The 18,938-nt window shown below is 34.5% G+C and overlaps 3 protein-coding genes and 1 long non-coding RNA gene across 4 annotated transcripts; 1 reads left to right on the forward strand and 3 right to left on the reverse strand.

The window, feature by feature from the left end:
* Positions 1-9,482: 9,482 nt before the first annotated feature.
* Positions 9,483-10,588, forward strand: LOC18613815 (Chitinase family protein). Its single transcript, XM_007051247.3, has 2 exons — positions 9,483-9,987; positions 10,089-10,588. Exons 1-2 carry the CDS (start codon positions 9,530-9,532, stop codon positions 10,453-10,455), a joined length of 825 nt encoding a protein of 274 aa, XP_007051309.3. The 5' UTR covers positions 9,483-9,529; the 3' UTR covers positions 10,456-10,588.
* LOC18613816 (uncharacterized) lies at positions 10,555-11,982 on the reverse strand. The gene is made up of 3 exons (XR_001926262.2): positions 11,645-11,982; positions 10,900-11,016; positions 10,555-10,818 (listed from the first exon to the last, which is right to left on the reverse strand). It is a non-coding gene; the product is annotated as an uncharacterized LOC18613816 (long non-coding RNA).
* A 2,108-nt stretch (positions 11,983-14,090) lies between these two features.
* Positions 14,091-14,732, reverse strand: LOC18613817 (plasma membrane proteolipid 3-like). The gene is made up of 2 exons (XM_088810573.1): positions 14,484-14,732; positions 14,091-14,325 (listed from the first exon to the last, which is right to left on the reverse strand). Exons 1-2 carry the CDS (start codon positions 14,616-14,618, stop codon positions 14,239-14,241), a joined length of 222 nt encoding a protein of 73 aa, XP_088666699.1. The 5' UTR covers positions 14,619-14,732; the 3' UTR covers positions 14,091-14,238.
* A 1,424-nt stretch (positions 14,733-16,156) lies between these two features.
* On the reverse strand, positions 16,157-17,217 carry LOC18613818 (auxin-responsive protein IAA20-like). Its single transcript, XM_007051250.3, has 4 exons — positions 16,984-17,217; positions 16,683-16,888; positions 16,475-16,577; positions 16,157-16,376 (listed from the first exon to the last, which is right to left on the reverse strand). The coding sequence occupies exons 1-4, from the start codon at positions 17,133-17,135 to the stop codon at positions 16,331-16,333; spliced, it is 507 nt and encodes a 168-aa protein (XP_007051312.1). The 5' UTR covers positions 17,136-17,217; the 3' UTR covers positions 16,157-16,330.
* Positions 17,218-18,938: the final 1,721 nt, after the last annotated feature.

Raw genomic sequence — 18,938 nt, forward strand, 5'->3', positions numbered from 1 at the left:
TTGTAGAAAATTTGATGAAAAAAACTCATTTGATAAAAATTAGTGCAAGTATGGTGATGGCTTCATTCGTCTATGTTTCGTTCTGATCGGATCGTGGTCAAAATATTTGTCTAAGTCCAAGCACTGTAGCAGTACCTATGGACTGAATATGATCCAGTATTTGGAGTATATCTTTCAATCTAGAAGTCCAATTGATGTAATTCTTGATCCATTGAAAAGCTAAGAGATATGGGTAAAACTTTTATGTTTACTACTTTGCCTAGTTCTGATCATATTAGGGTGAAACTCATGTTTGAACTTGATAGACCGCCACAACATTGAGAGAACAAGGCTGCAGCGTTGATAAAAGGAAGCACACATACAATTTTTCAGAGAGCTCAACGTCGTAGCACTGAAGAAGTAGCGTCACAGAGTTGGGCTATTTTTCAAAAATAAAAAAGTTGACTAGATTTTGGAAATTAGGTTATTTAAACCCTATTTAAGAGACATTTTTCAGAGATTTTAAGATGAAGGAGCAAGCAATTTCTCTTGAGAAAAGAAGCCAAGAACAAAGCAAGAAAGTAAGAGAATTGGAGGGTTAATTGAGGTCACAAAGCTTCAACTATTAGTTTTCTATCTCTACTTTTGTGTTTTTCTTATTTTCTTTGATTTGGATTAATCGCTAATTTTCTTTGGATGAAATTTTTATTAGATATTATGAGCTAAACTATTTTTCTAGGATTGTAATTGAACTCACATGTAATCTAAATTTTTAATCTCTTTCTTGGTTATCTATAGTGGGATTTGAATTGTTTATTATAATTTGTTCTTAATGCTTTTAATTGCTTGATGACCAATTAAATTGATTTAGGAACTTAAACAAACTTGGAAAATAGAGTTTATTGTAAATTAAAATTAAGATAGCATATGATCATATTAATTAATTTACGTATAGTATAAGGATATACCTATAAGCTTTATGTAACCAGATTAGAACCTGAACTTAATGAGTCTGTTTTAATTTCAATTCACATAGGGATATAGTGTTTTGGATAAATAAATATTTTTATAAGATAAGTCAAGAGACCCTTATAAATAATTGAGAACTCTAGGTTAACAATTTAACCCATTAAAATAATTTAAGGAAGAGAGTTAAGATTTAGATAAAATGTGAGGGATACTATAATCCCAGGCTTGTTTGATTTGATTTTTATCCAATTATCTTGTTGCTTCGATTTCTCTTTTTAGTATAAATTTTGGTTAATTAGTTTTAGTTAATTAATTTAGTTATTTGAATTTGATTGTTTGGATAAGATTAAATTGTTCTAATTTTAATACTTAGTAAAATTTTAGATCAATTTTCCGTTGGATCGATACTTTGCTTGCTTATATACTATTTGTTTGATACGTATACTTACGTAGTAGAAGTTTAAATGACAATGATAACTGTGTTTATTTGCTTGCAAATTTTATAAAAAAGTTAATAAAATTTAAACACTTGAGCATTTGTTTCATTAATTGGTGTATGATATTTTTGTTTAAAAAATAAAATTCGAATCTCGTTTTTCTATTTTCAAAAAAAATTAATGAAATTTAATTAAACGCGTGAACGTAGTAGAAAGTGGGGGTGCTTGCCTATAACTCTAGAAGTCGGCATATTCCAAATAGTACTCTTTGAGTCTGTGTCTCTTTCCAAGTGGATGCATGCTTGATTGTTAGCTTTTTATTTTGAAATTGGCATAATAAATCTTACTATAAAATTAAAACAAACCATTCTCTCTTGTTTGAATAAGAGGGTTTCAAATTCAATTCTTTAAATAGAAAAGTATATGATATCTTTTTCTTTTTGGAAAAACATAATTGAAATTTTCATTAGAAAATAATAGATACAAAATCTACCCTTTTAAGCGGGTAGAAATGCATAACCAAGCCAGAAAATGAAGAAACTAACTAAAAATGTCCTTTAAGATCAAAATAGGTGCCCTGATGTATTCAACAAGCCAACGAAATAAACAAACCTACTCGTGAACATCCCACAATAATATGTGACATCTATTGAGACAAGTGTTAGAATAAATTTTTTTTATAAAGGGGAAATACTAAATAATCAATTACATCATTCAAGGTCATGAAACGTCTAACGTGTCTGTTAAAAGACAGGAACTAACATAAGATGGTGGAAAATCAAAAATATGTAAATTAAGTTGTAAGCTTCCACGGGACGTGACCATCAGATCAGCACACTGATTGGCTTCACGATAAACGTGAGTTAGAAAGCAATCTCAATCTTTTTGGAATAAGTCCCTAATACGTATGAGAAGATGAAAATAAAAATTTTCAAACGATATAAAGAGAATTTTCAAATTATATTTTATATATATACCCATCATTTTGTATCACTTGGATAATGCTACCTAGACTATAATCTCAATCAATCTTCCAAAGAATTCATTTATGTGTACACGGTACCTAAATTTTATATTGACTTTGGTTAACATTACAATATATAAATATAATAGATTGACTAAAAATATATTAATGTGCATACGCATGACAATTGTATTCCAATAATTATAATAGCTATTATAAAAACGAATAGTTGAACTTTTTTTATTCATCAGCAATCAATGTGATTCAACTTCTCAAGTCTTTTACATATATATATTTCCATAAAACACATTGATTGACAAGTTCAAAAACAAAAACAAAAAAAAAAATTGAAACGTGGTAGGAAGTAGTCTATTTTTTTTTTTTAAGCATTGCTAAGTGGAATCTATTGTTTTTCTTTCAAGTTAATATGCACCACAAGAAATCCTACCTTAGGCAACGTTAAATGTGGAGGCTGAAAATGTCTTTCGTCGTCGTCATAACCAAAGACACAACTTAAAAGTAGCAGCTTCACCCCTCCTCCAATTGAAAAAAAAAAAAATTAAAAGTAGCACCCAATCCTGTGGTTTTAGGTTTAGATCACACTGATTTTGAAATCGCGGTCGAAAGTGAAATACTTAAAACCACGACTGTTTAAGTCATTTGGAGGGAAGTATGTGAAAAAAAAAAGAGAGAATGTAATTGAAAATTCATTAAAATTTTATGATGTATAATTAAATTTTAAAAAGATTAAATGAAGCTTCTCTCATTTTCTCGACAACCAAATAAATGATTACTTGTTTCAACAATTTTAGATTCTATAAAAATTGCGCTTCAATAAAACTATTTTTAAAAATATATATATAGAATTAAAAAAATCAAATATTAGATGATAAATAATTATATAAAAAAGAATGAAGATAAATAAGAGACCAGGATTGGACAAATAAATGGTGTCGCTTTTAATAAGCTTCGAAGAAAATTAAATCGTTGCCAAAAACTTAAAAATTCTTGCAGTGATTGTGCACAAAAATTTCCGAGTTCTAACCATGCTATCACAAAATGTGCATTGTTTGGAGTAAGGTGCTTCCAAATTATGATTAATAATTAATTTAGGTAACATTAAATTACTAGAGAAACTATGTATCGTTATTGGAGGAAATTGGATTATAAAACAATACCTTATTATGGTACTAAATTTCTACAAACTAATTGCTTGTAGATTGGGAAAAATGAAAGAAAAAATGGTATTTCTCATTTGGAGTATACTGAAAGTTGGTGGTAAAATGCCTGGTCTTGAAGCTATGTTTTCCTAGTGGCCAGAAAATAGACCATTCACTCACCTAATGAGGAAATTGGGTAGAAAGAGTTCATTACATATTTCTCCTTTGATAGAGATGGAACTATTTTCTTTGATAAAAGAAATTCTGGCAAGCTATTTAATTTCAATAATACTTATATATATACACATATAAATATACAGGATAAAAAATAATTCTGTCACTTTTGTTGATAATTACCTTACCTGTGTGTATTAAACTTGAATTTAAGTTTCCTATTGATTATAAAACATGAAATATTGTAAGGTTAATGAATAAACCGCATTCAGTTCTTCAACCAATATAAGTGGGGAATCAATACCAATTATTTTAACCCTATTCGATTCTCCTTTCTCCCATCCATGCCATCGATTAACCTCAAATTTTCCAAGACATTTTTCAAGTAGTTGAATTTCCAGCTGCTAATTGCTACTACCATTTAGCTAGTTTTCGTTTGAGAATCTTATAGCATTTGAATCAGGATATTAGCTTCCCCTCTTTTAGAGCTTTATGCTATATTTGCTTTTCTTTTTTGAAAACATAAAGATTAATAACACATGAATCATAATTAAATTTCTAATTTTGTCTTCAAAATAAAAGAAAAATTACTGCACTCTGTATATATATACACACCACCTCTTCCAGTTTTAAAATGTTGTTGTCAACGTAGATATCATGTAATCAACACCATATTTTTATATACAAAAATCTCAGTTTAATTAGTCAATATGTGGAAAAGTTTGGTCAATGGTAGAAAGATGCCCCATTGATTGTGAGAACTACAGCTGGAAGGTCCCTCTCTTTTGTTTTATATATAAAAAAATATATACAAGTATTGAGAATGATCATATTGTCTCCAGCTTTACACAATCACAAGACCTAGATCTAATTAATATAAATGTTGATTTCCATGTGAAGGATATCTTTCAAGTCAATGATAAACTAAACAAATTTAAAAGGGTAATCTCCTATTCTTCTTTCTTTGTCCATTATTTTGAAATTGTAGGCCTTTCAAACCTGGAAGTATTCATCCCTGATTACGTCGTGCCTACCAACTCGATCTTTTCGTCTACACGCCCAGCTGCATGCTGATGTTGAATGAGGGCTTTTCTCTGTTTCCTTCCTGGAGTTTTAATTGAAAGCAACCTTTTTATTTGTTTAATTCTATATGTAATTAAATCTGGATCGTTCAAAAGCGCTGTTAACTTTTTCCAACCAAAAGGGAGACAGAGAAATTAAGCTGACGAAATTCTTTACGAAGTCCCCAGAGTTTTCATTCACACATACAAGGGGGTGAGATAAACGATTAATAATCCTTCCTTTAAAAATAGTAATCAAAAGGGACAAATCTTTTCGGCAATCATCAAGAAACCAACACATCAGCTTACATCAATCAAGTGGTTAATTATTATCTGTCAAGCAATTACTGATCATCTCGGATCATGTGTGATACGCAGTAGTTATTACTAGCATCCAAAAGAAATCTCCAGTTTTCATCATTTTTTGTGATGAACATCAAATTCAGTAGCTGAAGCAAGATTTTAAATTTCAGAAAACAGTTGGAAACCCAATTTTTAATTTATATTTTTATATAATAATGTAGCCGTCTTATATGGGTTCATATGGTGGCTAGTTAGGCATCTAGATTGTAGTTGGTAACTGGGAAAAAAGATTCAAGGAATATGTCCTAATAATGGGGTCGTGAAGGTAGGGGAAGTCACATGCATGATTCATCGTGGGTTTACTAGCTTTCTGGTTTTGAGTCAAAACATCAAAGAGAAAAACAAAAGAAAATTGAAGCCAAGCAAGCACATTAATGGTGGAGCGGCTAGCTCTTGTAGCTGGCTGGCACTGAAAGCACAGCCAAAGCCGCGTGGGAGCGGCTAGAATAACCAAATAAGTACAAATAAGTGATAACCCAGGATGACGGAACCACCTTAGCCCACGCGTTCGGCCGCCGCCCTCTCGCCTCTTCTTCCCCAACCAACAAAAAAAAAAAAGAATGATAAAATCGGGCTTCCCGTGTAGATTAACACTAGCTGTTTCTTTTGTCTCATTATATTTATTTTTTACTAACATTTCATATATAAATTTTATATAATATTTTTAAAATAATAAGTAAAGTTAAGTTTTTTTTGACAAAAAAAAAACTTACAAAATGGTAGCGAGGGGTATTACTCACGTTGACAGCTCCTTACAAAGTAAGAACCACAAACACACTCTAGAGTCTAGAATAGACGAACAGCCGCCCGCACCCTACAGTTGTGTTTTGGCCTTTCGCCTCAAAACTTAGGTCAACCTACGTTCGCATGACGTTTACATATCTAGATTCTAGACACTACACTAAAAGTATACATGTTCATATATATCATTGGTATCTTAATTTCATTCCCGATTCATGCTGAGAATTGTTCTTGGGTTTTCTTTTCTTTGTAACCCAAAGCAATAACATTATGTATTTATCTATACACGAACCAAAACTACAATTTCATCACATGTTTGTTTATTTAAAAAAGGGAAATTAATAATTAATTATACAAAAATATTTGTTGCACTTTCATTTCCGAATTTCTGTTTATAGCAATCCTTGATATATATGCCTAGTTCTTGATCTCTAGAAATAGTTTATAATTGGCCAAAAGACAAAAAGAACCATGATGCTGGTGATAAAGTGCCTGGAAAAAGAAAAGAAGTGAGGAGTCCTCAAGCTAGCTAATCAGCTAGGTTGCACGTACAAACTTTTTATATATATGGATTATTCTAGTTATTAGTATATTTAATTAATGGAAAGGTTTTCAGTGTGGGAAAAGAGGGGGAGAAATAGTTATATGGTTAAGGGTTTGTTCCGTGTAGAACTCAACCAAAGTGATGGAAGCTGACAAAGAGATGCTTTTCCTTTTCCTTCTGTTTTAGGTTTTGTTGTCGTTTTCTCATAGCAAATGAGAGGCTGACTTTATTTTATCCCAAAAGTCACGCTCTCCCATGGGACCAAACTTGAAGGGATTAGCTATCAAATGGGCCAATCTCCTCTTAGCAACTTTGAAAAGGGAGCGACCTCGGGAGAGGGAGAGAGGTACTGCAAACTATATATAAGGACATAAGATGATGATCAAAGGCTGGGTGGTTTTCACTTTCTTTCAAGCTTGTAGACTTTGAAGCCCCCTCTAGATATTTGTTCTTTAATAATTGAATTTTTTTCAATATCGCTCTCCCCCTTTCCATGCTTATTTTGTTTGTGTGTGTAGAAAAAGGGTACTTGTATGAAGCTGTGACTCACCTAACCTAGCTCTCCAAAATCTTTTTCAGCTCAGCTTTAGGCTTGAGCTTAGAGTAAAGCATTTCACACGTAAATTACCCAAAGAAAACAAAAAAGGCGTTCTCTTTCAGATGAATAACACAAAAGCAAAAGCAAAATATCTAGTGGTAGAGAATATGATTAAAAACGGTCAATCAATGTTGTTTTTACTGATAAATGGGGTGGATAGATAGTGTAATTACTTTACTTTAATCTTCAGATATAAAGGGAAAAAAGGCAACATGCACCTCGTAATTCTAGTTGGGTTCCATGTATAAATGTTTGATATCCAGTTGAGCAAAATAAGACGTGCCACAAAGGGAGTGGACAGCCAGTAGCACCTTTCAATGGAGCCAATATTAATCAATGCTTAATTAATAAAAATTACTTTGTAAATATATATTTCAATTAATTCTTTGACTTGTAAATTCGATTTCAAATAGAGTCGGCACATCTTCAATTTCAACATAAAACACATTTCTCCACTGTTTGAAGTCTCCATCTCATATGGGAAAAATCAAAGGGACCACAACCCCATTGAAAGTTTGATATATAATGGAACTGTTTTTTTTAAGTTTTGATCTAATCAGAAAAGTTTTAGCAACAAAACGTCTAAAAAGAAAAAAGGCAAAACATTAATTACGAGACTAATTAAGGATGTGGGCGCGCGTGGTTATGAAAAATTTTCTGCTTTAGTTTTTGCATTAGCCTCTGTGGTGTTGAGAGATTGCATGCAGCACAAGTAGGGTTCGGTAAGAGAAAACGAAAGTGATTTTAGTAGAAAGCAATAAGGCAGACAGATGGGTTGTTTGGGCTTAGAATAAGTGTTGAAGAATGGTCTTTGATGGGGACGAGATGACTCTATAAAAGGCAATTTAACTCCCACGTTACTCCATTCAAAACTCTCAACTATGCTCCTTGATGGGATGGGTTGGGATGGGCCTTTTCCCCTGTTTTGTCAAGATGGAACCAACTTTCTTTCGTTATTCCAAACCAATTTTGTTTTTGTCTTAACTCTTCAAAGACAGGACCACTTTTGTTTAGCTTAAAAAGTCCTAACCTCCCTAGCTTCTTTTCCTCTACCTCTCTCGTTAGTCTTCGGGGGATAGTGGAGTTTCAAGAGGGAAATATGAATGAATGAAATATTTTGAGAGGCTTACGATTTTCTGGTCCTATTTGCTGGTGGGGTAATCCATTTTCAGCCCAGATAGAAGCTTCGAATGCAGGCCGCTCTTCTACCAGAACTTTGGGCTCTCATTACAAAAGAAAAAGGCCTAATTAAGCTCAACATGAGCTGTGTTGGGAAAACTTTGATTAGTGGCACGTGCTTTTACGTATTAATCCATGAAGGAGTCAGATCCGCCGCCCCTTTGAGCCCTGGTTGGCAGGACTTGTGGGAACATAACTGAACAACTGGGGCTGATTCTTGAAAGTCCAATTCCTTGGTGGGATTAGTTTGATGACCATGTTTAGGACTTGGTCCAATTATTATGTTGACAACTTCTTTTTCTCTCTTTTTTTATTAGGATTTCGTGTTCATTATTTGCTGCAGTAAAGCTTGAATACGGCCTGTAACTACCTAAATTCTCCATGTATACCAATGATAAACTGAAGGAAAGAGAAGGGAGGAGCCTTGATGTAGATAATGAAAGGGGGTAGACTGTAGAGGAGCTTTTCTCTTATGGTTCTTGGGTGAACTCTGTTCTTCTCTGATTTACGCCTGATTCCGGATAAATCCAACCATTTTGGGCTTTTAACAAGTCAACTTTTCACCAAACTACTTCAAAAGCTTTGATTCCATTGCATCATCACCGGTCAAAATTACAAAAATGCTTGAAATAGTGGACCTTTTTAAACGGCTCTTATGCGTCCCCAACCCCATCTTTACCAATTACTACTACCATTTAGCAGAAGTACATCTTCGAGCACTCACCTTTTACACGGATGCAAACAAATCCCTAGTTGATGCTGAAGCAATGTAAAGCTCTCCCTTAATGTCAAATGCAACTTGAAAATTGAAATGTTCATATAACAAAAAGTTTCGAAATTTAAGTAAAAAATAAATAAAATTTAAATCCTGATAATGGTTTTCTTCATAGAAGAGTAAGGATTTAATTTTATGCTTTTAAAATTTTATGATAAACATATAATTGATAATAAACCGAAAAAATTCTTTATTATAATTTACTTCCAAATTTTGAAAGTCATATGCGCGGTGTCGACATTGCCACCATATATGAGATGAGGCTAGTTGTATCAACCGATGACAGTGCCCTGGTCAACTCTTACAATCATCTTAATGGATTGACTAGTCAAAAATGAGTTTTTTTATAAAAAAAATATTAATTATCTATATTTCTCAATCCCCATTGGTCAGCAAACCAAAATTACTACCTAATATAAAAAAACTTGATCGATTTTTGAAGTTTATAACAAGTCAAAAACTCGGATGGCTGACTTTATTTGTCGTATATAAACAAACACCGGCCCTGCCGTGTGCAATTTCAGGAGGACGTGAATGTATAAATAATAGGAGTCTCTTCATCATTTCCCCACACATGAAACAATTATGGAATCCTCTTCTCTTGTCTCCTTCTCATTAATCTTCTGCTCTATTCTCCTCTCCTTTGCATCAAATGGAGTTGAAGCTCGAAAACTCCCAGCCATTTCATACTTGATCAGTGAAGATCTCTTTGCTTCTATATTCCTACACAAGGATGATAATGCATGCCCTGCTAGAAATTTCTACACTTACAACTCCTTTATTCAAGCCACGAAATGGTTTCCAAGATTCGGAAACAGTGGGGATTTAGTCACCCGGAAGCGTGAAATCGCAGCTTTTCTTGCTCAAATATCCCACGAGACGACGGGCGGATGGGCTACTGCACCCGATGGACCATACGCTTGGGGTTTGTGCTTCAAAGAGGAAGTGAGTCCTCAAAGCAACTACTGTGACTCTACCAACAAACAATGGCCTTGCTACCCTGGAAAATCCTACAAAGGAAGAGGACCCATTCAACTGTCCTGGTAATATTACACTTTTCCTAACACGTTGCACTCCTTAAATCGTATTTCAGTGACTTCAAAGGCAAAGCTTTTTAACTGATTATATCGTTATTGTTAAACAGGAATTTCAATTATGGACCAGCTGGCAAGGCGTTGGGTTTTGATGGGCTAAGGAACCCAGAAATAGTAGCCAATAACTCCTTGATTGCATTCAAAACTGCTCTTTGGTTCTGGATGACCGAGCAGAAGCCAAAACCCTCTTGCCACGATGTCATGGTTGGTAAATTTGTCCCCACGGAAGCCGACTTGGCAGCTAACCGGACGGCTGGATATGGGTTGGTGACAAACATAATCAACGGTGGCCTTGAGTGTGGAATACCCAACGATGGACGTGTAAATGATCGAATTGGATACTTTCAGAGATATGCTCAGTTGTTTAACGTTGATACCGGACCTAACCTAGACTGCGAAAATCAAAAGTCGTTTTAAAGGGTTTCCTAGTTTTGTGTGCTTGTTATTAGAATAATACATAGGGCAGTGCTTGTGATGCAATTGTAATTTCTATCATAATGCTTTTGGACCGAAGGCTTCTCAATGGAATTTTCTGTTTTGTTTCATGTTATCCGTGATTCCTGGTGATATTTGATGTTTAGAATATACACGTTCTAACATCTTAATGCTTAAACATGCCAATAGCACGGTTCCAAGAAGAAAACGTCAAAGCACAAGGTGACACTGATTTGGTAAATCCTTTGTCTGCAGCTATCACCTGATTGAATTTAGGCCTATAAATCCATTCAAATTGGGGCCGAATGGGCTCTACGTTACTGCTTTAGACACATAATCTATTGACTGCAAATGAATTCAGAGCAGTTAGACTATAAATTCCATTAAATCAAAGATGGCCAAACAGGGGGAAAGAATGCGAGATACCCGAATCACAATTTATTTTGTTCCATTGTTTTCCTTGGATGTAACGATGTTGAAAGCATAGATGCTTCCTGGCAAGAACAATGCCAAGGTCAGGCAAATACTGAGCCAGAATTCACTCTGCATTATCAGAAAAGAAATAAGGACTTAGCTTCACCAAATAGCTTTTCCCCACGGCCATTATAAATTTATAACCTTCCTTTTCTATCTTAGGTTCATCACTTGCATAACAAAATCTAGTTTTTAGAAGAAGATTCTATATTCATTAGAATTAATACTGAAATAAATAGTTGCAGCAACTGAAGGATTATGTTCAATCCTCTAAGCAAGCAGCTTCAGAGTTATTTAGAGACAGGATGATTATGTGGACTATGCATCTTAATAAAATATATATGATGCCGTTAAACAGGAAATATTAGCCTCTAGCTTGGACATAAAGATACTTAACCCTTTAGAGGTAACTTCAGTAAAATGAATTTTAAACTGAAAGAAGCACGATTGTCAAGGGGAGTACATTAACTAAAACTAAATCCTGCCATTCCTCAAGGCGTTGCCTTCATTTGTTCAGTCTGAATTTAATTAGCAGCTGCTAGCTGCATACCCGCAAAAAAATCCTGTTTTTATTTTTTCAATGAAGGGTATTGATCACAGATGAAAGACAGAAAGGAAAGAAATGTATATACTGAAGAAACAAGAGGCTGTTGGCAGAAGATCAAATTAAGTTGATTTGAAGTGGACAGTGACAAACCTTAGTTCCTCTTTTCCTGAAAACTCCAAGAGGAGGCATGATCAATGCCAACGTTAAGTCAAGGCACCCTGCATCTCCCACCAAGTCGCACGCTAGACATATGCTCATGGTTAAAGAAAATGGAGGTTGGTACGGTGGAAAATGGATCAGCAGGGCTAATTCTTTGGGCCGGAGGGGGCATTGAGTTATTATACTGGAAAGAGAGGCTGCGTTACTACTCAGAGTGACGAATGAGACCAAACATTTGCAAAACGTAAACTAAGGAATCAAGAAGAAAACATAAGGGCCCCTTGGTCATGTTAATTAGGCTTGTGCTCACCAGCTCATTTTGTATCAAGTTTTTCTTCCAAATAGTCGGTTTAAAAGTGATAATACTAATGACAATTAAACAGGAAGCAATCCAAGTGTCAATTCAATGGTGTGTAGCTGAAGAATTAGATTCTGTTCTCTGCATTCTGTCTGAATTGAGACAGGTCTGCTCTGGACTCCAATATGTACTTAGGGGCATCTATTCCCCCACTTGTTCTCGTGTTTCTCATCCACAGAAACTAGGCTCCCCTTTTTGCCTGGGACTGTTTTCTGCTATTGCTAAATTATATGAATATATGATGCTTTCAGCTTCTACAAGAATCACTGGGAAAGTCTTAATTTCTAAATAGTTAAAGGGTAATTGCCTTACTGAATTTAGAACACAAGCAAATATCAATATAATCTTAGATTGCATGATAAATTACACTCTCCATCAGCTCATTTCTCTCTTCTCACTGCATAATTGCACAAGGAGTCGGATTAATTTGGGTCGAAATAAGCTTATAAATCATAGCAGATCTGAGGTTTGAGCCTTGGGGACAAATACTTAACCCATTCGGCTGAAAGAATACTGAGCTTCTTTTTGGGCCGGTTTTGATCTCAGCACATTGACGTATGCATGGTGATCATATACTAAAGAATGGAATCAAAGTGATGGAATTCGAAAAGAATGAGTGCCTAACTAGTTCTTCTTAATTAATTGCCATCTCTTATAAATTATTATTAGCATCAAAGAATGAGCTTGATAACTTGAGTTATAAAAGTAATTAATATTCTGTTTTCAATTATCTTTTCATTACTATACAATGCAGTAGATTGCAAGTCTATCATAAGCAAAAAGGGGGTCATGAACACTTTACATAGTGAGAGAAGGAATTTGGTTCTTTCACTTTTCGTTTCCCTCTATTGGAAGGATAAGCTAGAGATGAACTTATGGGCCATCCTTAGCTAAATGCATGGACGGACCCACATTGGAGAGAGTGTTGTCACACACTTCTTTAAATGTTTTAGTTTTTGTATCATTTATCTGGGAATTTATTAATATACTAGTGAACTTATTATTTTTTTGTAATTTTATAAAAAGTGAGGTCAAAAACTCCAAGTAAAAGTAATTTATGTATTAATATTTAAATACTATAAGTAAAGACACAAAAAAATTTATAATTTAAGATTTTATTACAAAAGTCAAAACCTAAACTACTTTCTTGTCTAAAAATTCAAGTCTTTCCTCTTCTCAAATCCTTTGGTTATGTTTTTCAATCTCTCAAAGCAACTCATTTAAACTTCAATTGTATAAGAAATTTTCAATCTAAATTAAATTTTTAAATACTTCATGTCTAAATATTTTTTATTAGTTTGATAATTTGGGTTTATAATTATAATCTAGATAATAGAAAACATTATTGCATATCAAATAATATCTTGAAATTGTGAGTCTTAATTTTTTTTATTTATTTTGTAGATATATAATTTGATTATTTGATTTTTGTATTTAATTTTATGTGGTTTATGAAAGTTTATATTTAGTTTTGATCAATGAATAGAAAATTCATATGATTAGTTATTGAACCTGATAACTTGTTATGTAAAATCATATTTTATTTAATTTTAATAAGTTTTATAATTTTAAATAAATAAGTCATGAAAAGATATTTAAAAAAAAAATTATTTTACAAGATTCAAATCTTGGGCAACAACAACAAAATTCTACTAATAATGATACTCAATAATATTCTTTTAAGCAAAGTCGTATTGAATTTAATTTAAATACTCTTCCAACAGATTTTAGATTGAAAAAAAAAATTCTGAATATTATCCTAATGATTCCATTTTAAAAAAAATTGAGTCTGTCCTAACTGAATGAGGGCTGCCAATTTTATCTTCTGTTAAACATAAGTACTTCTCATTGTTGGTACAGCGACTAATCATTTTTCACTAAAGTAATAATCAGGAAAGTGAATGAAAAGTAAGCCAAAATTTTTCAAACAAGAACAAGAAGCGACCTTTATTCTTGTTTGAGGCATTCAAGAACACAGGATTCATTCACCCAAACATTACATTCATAGTCAAAATTAAAGTTTATCTTGTTCACTTGATTCCTTGTTTGCAACAATATCACCCGCGGGTAGACGCTTCCTGGCACGAATAATGCCGTTGTCCGGCCAACAGCCCATGCCGTTTATACAAAATATGGAGAAAAGATTCAGCAAGACATACAAGAAAACAGAGGAAACCCTTCTTCAAGTACGTAATCTTTTACAGTTCAATAAATAAGGTTATAAAGTTCAATTCGAAGATATGACGATCACAGCGTGGACGCTTCCCGGCACGTACCCTGTCACCGTCAGAATTACAGATATCCAGAAATTGCACTGCAACTCAAAAGCAAATGGAGGCAGCAAGATTACTCGTTTTTCTCGACTTAATACAGCTAGATGAATATATAGGTGCCAGCCTAAATATCTTGTAATTAATGAATGAATTCATTAAGTTTAAAAGAAATGTGGGAATAAAAGGAGAGACTAGTTACCGAGCAGCCTTCCTTTCTATATATCATAGCTGGAGGCAGCAGGATTGCTAGGATCACGTCAAGGCAATCTGTTTTCTTCTCTTTCTTGCATGCACTTCCGCAGCAAAGGCATCGCCATAATTTCAGGCAACACATGTTGATCGGCCTATATATGCTTGAACCAGTGATTGTTTACGAAGACGCTGTCGTCTACTTACTTTTATAGTATCCAAAACGCTATGCTGATTTTCTGTTTGCTGCTGCCTTTTTTTTGTAATCAAATTCCAATAGACGGAATCAAATTAACGAGTGGTTGGTCTTGAGTATCGAGGACCAGGCTGGACAGCGTGAATGGGATGGGATTGCTGAGTTCAGGGGTGACATCCGCAAGCTATTGTCACGATGCTGATTTCATGTTAATACTTACCATTGGTGATACAAATTTTAGCTTGACTTGGTTGATTAAGGTCAATTGAATTAACCATCTTGTGCTTTTACAAGATGCATGCCTGGTTCTATACTTTAGCCTTTGTGGGCATCAAGCCGATCGCTTTCGTACGTGTTTTACAGAATGCCCCCCAATTACGGAAATTAATATTGCATGCCTTCCTGAAGTTCCAGAGCACTTGAAAATGGATTATTTGGGAAAACTCTTGCTCTGGTTCTAGATATCTCGATTGCTACACAAGTGAGAAAGAGAAAAGAATAAAGTTGACATATACAGCACTTGAGCTTCCAAATCACATTAGAAATCATTCGAGGTACTCTGCCAAAGAATACTTTGCTTTCCATCCCCACTTTAGAAGGAAAATCAACTGCCCTTTGTAAACGGGGCTTGTAAAAGTCAGGAGAAAGGAATTTGGTTCTGTCTCCTTCTCCCTCCCTTTGGAATTTTTTTTTTTTTAAAAGTCTCCCTTTGGAAGTTAGCTAGATTAAAACAATGCATTTTCAAAAAATAATCCAAGTTTTGTCCATACAAATCTCTTTCATTTCCAATCTGCTAGGACTATTTGAGTTTGTTTATCAAGCTGTACAAATGCTGCATTGTTGCTTTAAAGAAGAAGCCTAGGCAGACATATTTAGTTTTGTTATGGAGAAATAACGTTACAATGGGTTTAATTTTCATGTCTCGAAAGGATTGGGATCACAAACCAAAACACAGCCAGTCCTCTCAACATAATCAGAGCATCAGGAAATAGTAGGAACCGACAAGACAGTATTTCAAAGCATTAATTGATTTGTTGGGCCCATCTAATCTCAGATTTAAAACCTGCAATCTCTATAGGTCCAAACCTGCAGCCAGCAGTCCGATCGTGTTGGCCCTCACTTGGCTATTGGTTCTAAATGGGCTGCGGGTTCGATCTTGGGCTAGGAACAAGTGACAAAATGTTATTACTGTGATTAAAACATTAATAAGACGATATAATTTTCTGTTTTTGTTCATTTAGAATTTGCAAAATTTTCTTTTGAATTTTCAAGCTACTTCCGTTTGATTGAATAAATATTCAATCACATTTTATTACTGGTATTTTGTTTTTTTTTTCCTCTTTGGTTGGCTTAATATGTACTTCTCGTTTTTTGTTTGCCACCAAACTGTAGGAAAATGGACAGGCTTCCATTCACTGTAAATTGAATCTATGAGGGTGCTTTGGAAACAAAATAAAAAAGAAAGCATCACAATCTTGCGCAAAAGATTTACAGCCCAAAGGCAAAACTGATGCTTGTTACTATCATTTTAGTATGCGAATGTACATTCGAAATCCTAAACATATCCCACCCTATATTTTCTGCCTAGCTACCTATTGATTTCCACTCCACAAAAGACAGCAAGAGAAAAGAGAAAAGACAGAAAGATTTTATATCAAAATTCAGCACTTAGTGATCTTCAATCTCCTCACAGCTGACAAGAACATCCTACATAGAAAGCATTAGAAGAACAGATTCAGGTTTGGTACATAAATTGAATTTGGAAAATATGGGAATGTTTTGAATGGAGAAACTGGTTTACTTACTCCCAAGGAACATCACCAACCATCATCCAATCCCCTTCCTTGTCTTCATATGTTAGCACATGATATTTCTCATAATGATCTGCATCCACCTCAGCCTCAGCCCCTGCATATCAAAAACATCACTCTCGATTTGTCAATATTTTTGTTCACAAAGATCAGAAGAAGAGAAAGGTAAAAGGAAATCAAACACCAAAGACGGAAACTTAACAGATAATGTTTGCGTTGAACATTTGTTCAAGAGTCTTTATCAGGTCATAGTAACTCTCGTGAGCCAACAGGTCTAGTTTTCTGCCAATAGGAATCCCTTCCATGTAAACCTTAACAAAGAAAGTTGCACTGTTGCACTCATTTTCATCTTCCGCCAGCGCCTGCCCTAGCAGAGGCTTGATTGGTGGCCAATCCGATTGTTGCTCCCTGATATATACATGTAATAATTTACCCATTAATCCAGAACAAGTACCAGTGAGAGATAAAAAAACAAAAGGAAAGGATTGTGACGGAATAAACACCTTCCATAAGAAGGAGAGGTTGAAATGCTAAGACCAAGCCTGAGATCAGTGCTGAGGTCCCTCTGCGAGGAAGAAGAAGCGCCAGTGTTTGAGAAAGCAAAGTGGTTGCTGCTCTCGATAGAAGATGAAGAAGAACTGGTTGCCCTGCCCATTTTCGGAGGAAGAGTGAAGACAAATGAGCCGCCACCTTGGGTTTAAATAACCAGAAAGAGTAGGGGAAATATTTTTTATATTGGAAATCTACCAGTAGTACTAAATTTTTGTTGGGAGAACCAAGGGAGGCAATTCTTTCATGTTACTGGCTCTGGTTGGGCTGATATGTTGTCAGGGCAGCCGACACGTACACGTGTCCTCTACGAACCCAACTCGTATTAATCATGATTTTTACATTTTTTGGACTTTTTATTCAACTTCATGTGCGGGTTTATGTTTTGTGCTGCTTCTGTTCAAGGATTCACGGGTAATTCATGGCAGTTATTTGCGGCATCCCTTGGTTGAAAAAGTGTGTGAACTGCATTTAAATTTTAGTTCTTTAATTGATGGTTATGTCTCTCTTTTACGGGAAAAAAGAAATAAATTCAAAGTCATTTCCACAGCTAATTAATACAACAAGGATTTACTAATTAAATCTGTTTTACCTGTGGGCTTCAACATGAGTTGAAACTACAGCTAGCAGAAACAAGTCGTGAACATTATATAAAAGTTTTAGGGTCATCAAGCTTGCTGTCTTATTTAAAGGCATAACCAGTTAAAACGAATGCGAGAATTTTGAATCTTTGACAAAGCTAATGCAAGATTCTGCACTGAATAAAGCTACTAATGACAATACAATAATATTGACGATCAGAAATATGGAATATATATTTCCAGAGTATTGGTTGAAAGTAACGGCAGAGTAGACACTTGAGAGGAAATGAATGTAGACAGGTGATGAACAATTTCAAACAGGATACAAAAGCATCGAAGTTGGAAACGTTTTACATGGGAAGAACACGTAAGGTAAGCTTCCAAATCCTGTCCCAAATCAATGTTCAATGGATAGAATCATCGTGCTGCGTAAACATAATGAAGGGGGGGTATTGGTAATGATGAGTCTCTGCTTCTATATTATATACAACTGTTGCTGTGCAGTGCGTCATGTTTTAATAAGATGTTTGAAACAGTGCCTAATCAAACATACCCAAACCATGAGGGGGTTGCGAAACTCAACATGCAAGAAAGACATCAAACGTTAAAATGTCTGGGATGTAGGAATCGATGGGTCCCTAGTGCTTCACACAGGAAATTTTGAAATCAGTTCATTGTATACTTCTCTTGCCATCTTCTTTGCATGTCTTTTGTTCAGAAAAGGGCTTTCTCGCACGTTCCTCAATCATCACAATACGAAGTTATACAGTGGGTTTGATCGGACAACATCTCTCATACGTAAGAAGGAGAGATTTTCCTAATTCTCTGGTTTTCCCGACTAGATCTAATTAATAAAGTGTTAAACTTTAGGAATTATAAATTAAATAAAGAAATTAGTGTACAGTAGAAACAAAAAGTTGTTTACGAGAGCCTATTCTGTTGTACTCTTTGCTGCTAATGACTTGTCCTTAAAGAGAGAGCACCTAAAGATCCCATCATGGAGATATGCAATCAACTCAATTTGCAAGCACAAGAAAAAGAAATGGTAGAAAAGAAGAAAAGACACAAAGGGGCAATTGTTTTTTTTCTTTAGTTTACTTATTACATTTCCTTCAATCAAATCTTTCCCCACGTGTCGAAGGTAACCCTAATCTCTCTCCACAAAAAAAATCAAACTGTGGTTGATGATTTATATTAATCTCCCACGTTGAACAAACAAAAGAAGGGACCAAGAAATGTTGCTTACACCAAAAGAAACGCCGATTGCGATACAAGGCAAAGGAAACTAATAACAAGTAAACAAAAAACAAACGAGGAGAAAAGCAAAA

Source organism: Theobroma cacao, chromosome 1 (assembly GCF_053813885.1).
Source record: "Theobroma cacao isolate CCN51 chromosome 1, ASM5381388v1, whole genome shotgun sequence".
In the NCBI taxonomy this organism is placed as follows: Eukaryota; Viridiplantae; Streptophyta; class Magnoliopsida; order Malvales; family Malvaceae; genus Theobroma; species Theobroma cacao.

Excerpts from the sequence above, each read along its gene's own strand:
- LOC18613815 (XM_007051247.3), top strand. The coding sequence starts at position 9,530 with ATGGAATCCTCTTCTCTTGTCTCCTTCTCATTAATCTTCTGCTCTATT. Across the intron at positions 9,988-10,088 it reads GGACCCATTCAACTGTCCTG|GAATTTCAATTATGGACCAG; the intron begins GTAATATTACAC and ends ATTGTTAAACAG.
- LOC18613817 (XM_088810573.1), bottom strand. The coding sequence starts at position 14,618 with ATGTGTTGCCTGAAATTATGGCGATGCCTTTGCTGCGGAAGTGCATGC. Across the intron at positions 14,326-14,483 it reads ATAGAAAGGAAGGCTGCTCG|TGCAATTTCTGGATATCTGT; the intron begins GTAACTAGTCTC and ends TTTGAGTTGCAG.
- LOC18613818 (XM_007051250.3), bottom strand. The coding sequence starts at position 17,135 with ATGGGCAGGGCAACCAGTTCTTCTTCATCTTCTATCGAGAGCAGCAAC. Across the intron at positions 16,889-16,983 it reads ACCTCTCCTTCTTATGGAAG|GGAGCAACAATCGGATTGGC; the intron begins GTGTTTATTCCG and ends TGTATATATCAG. Across the intron at positions 16,578-16,682 it reads GTTCAACGCAAACATTATCT|GGGCTGAGGCTGAGGTGGAT; the intron begins GTTAAGTTTCCG and ends TTTGATATGCAG.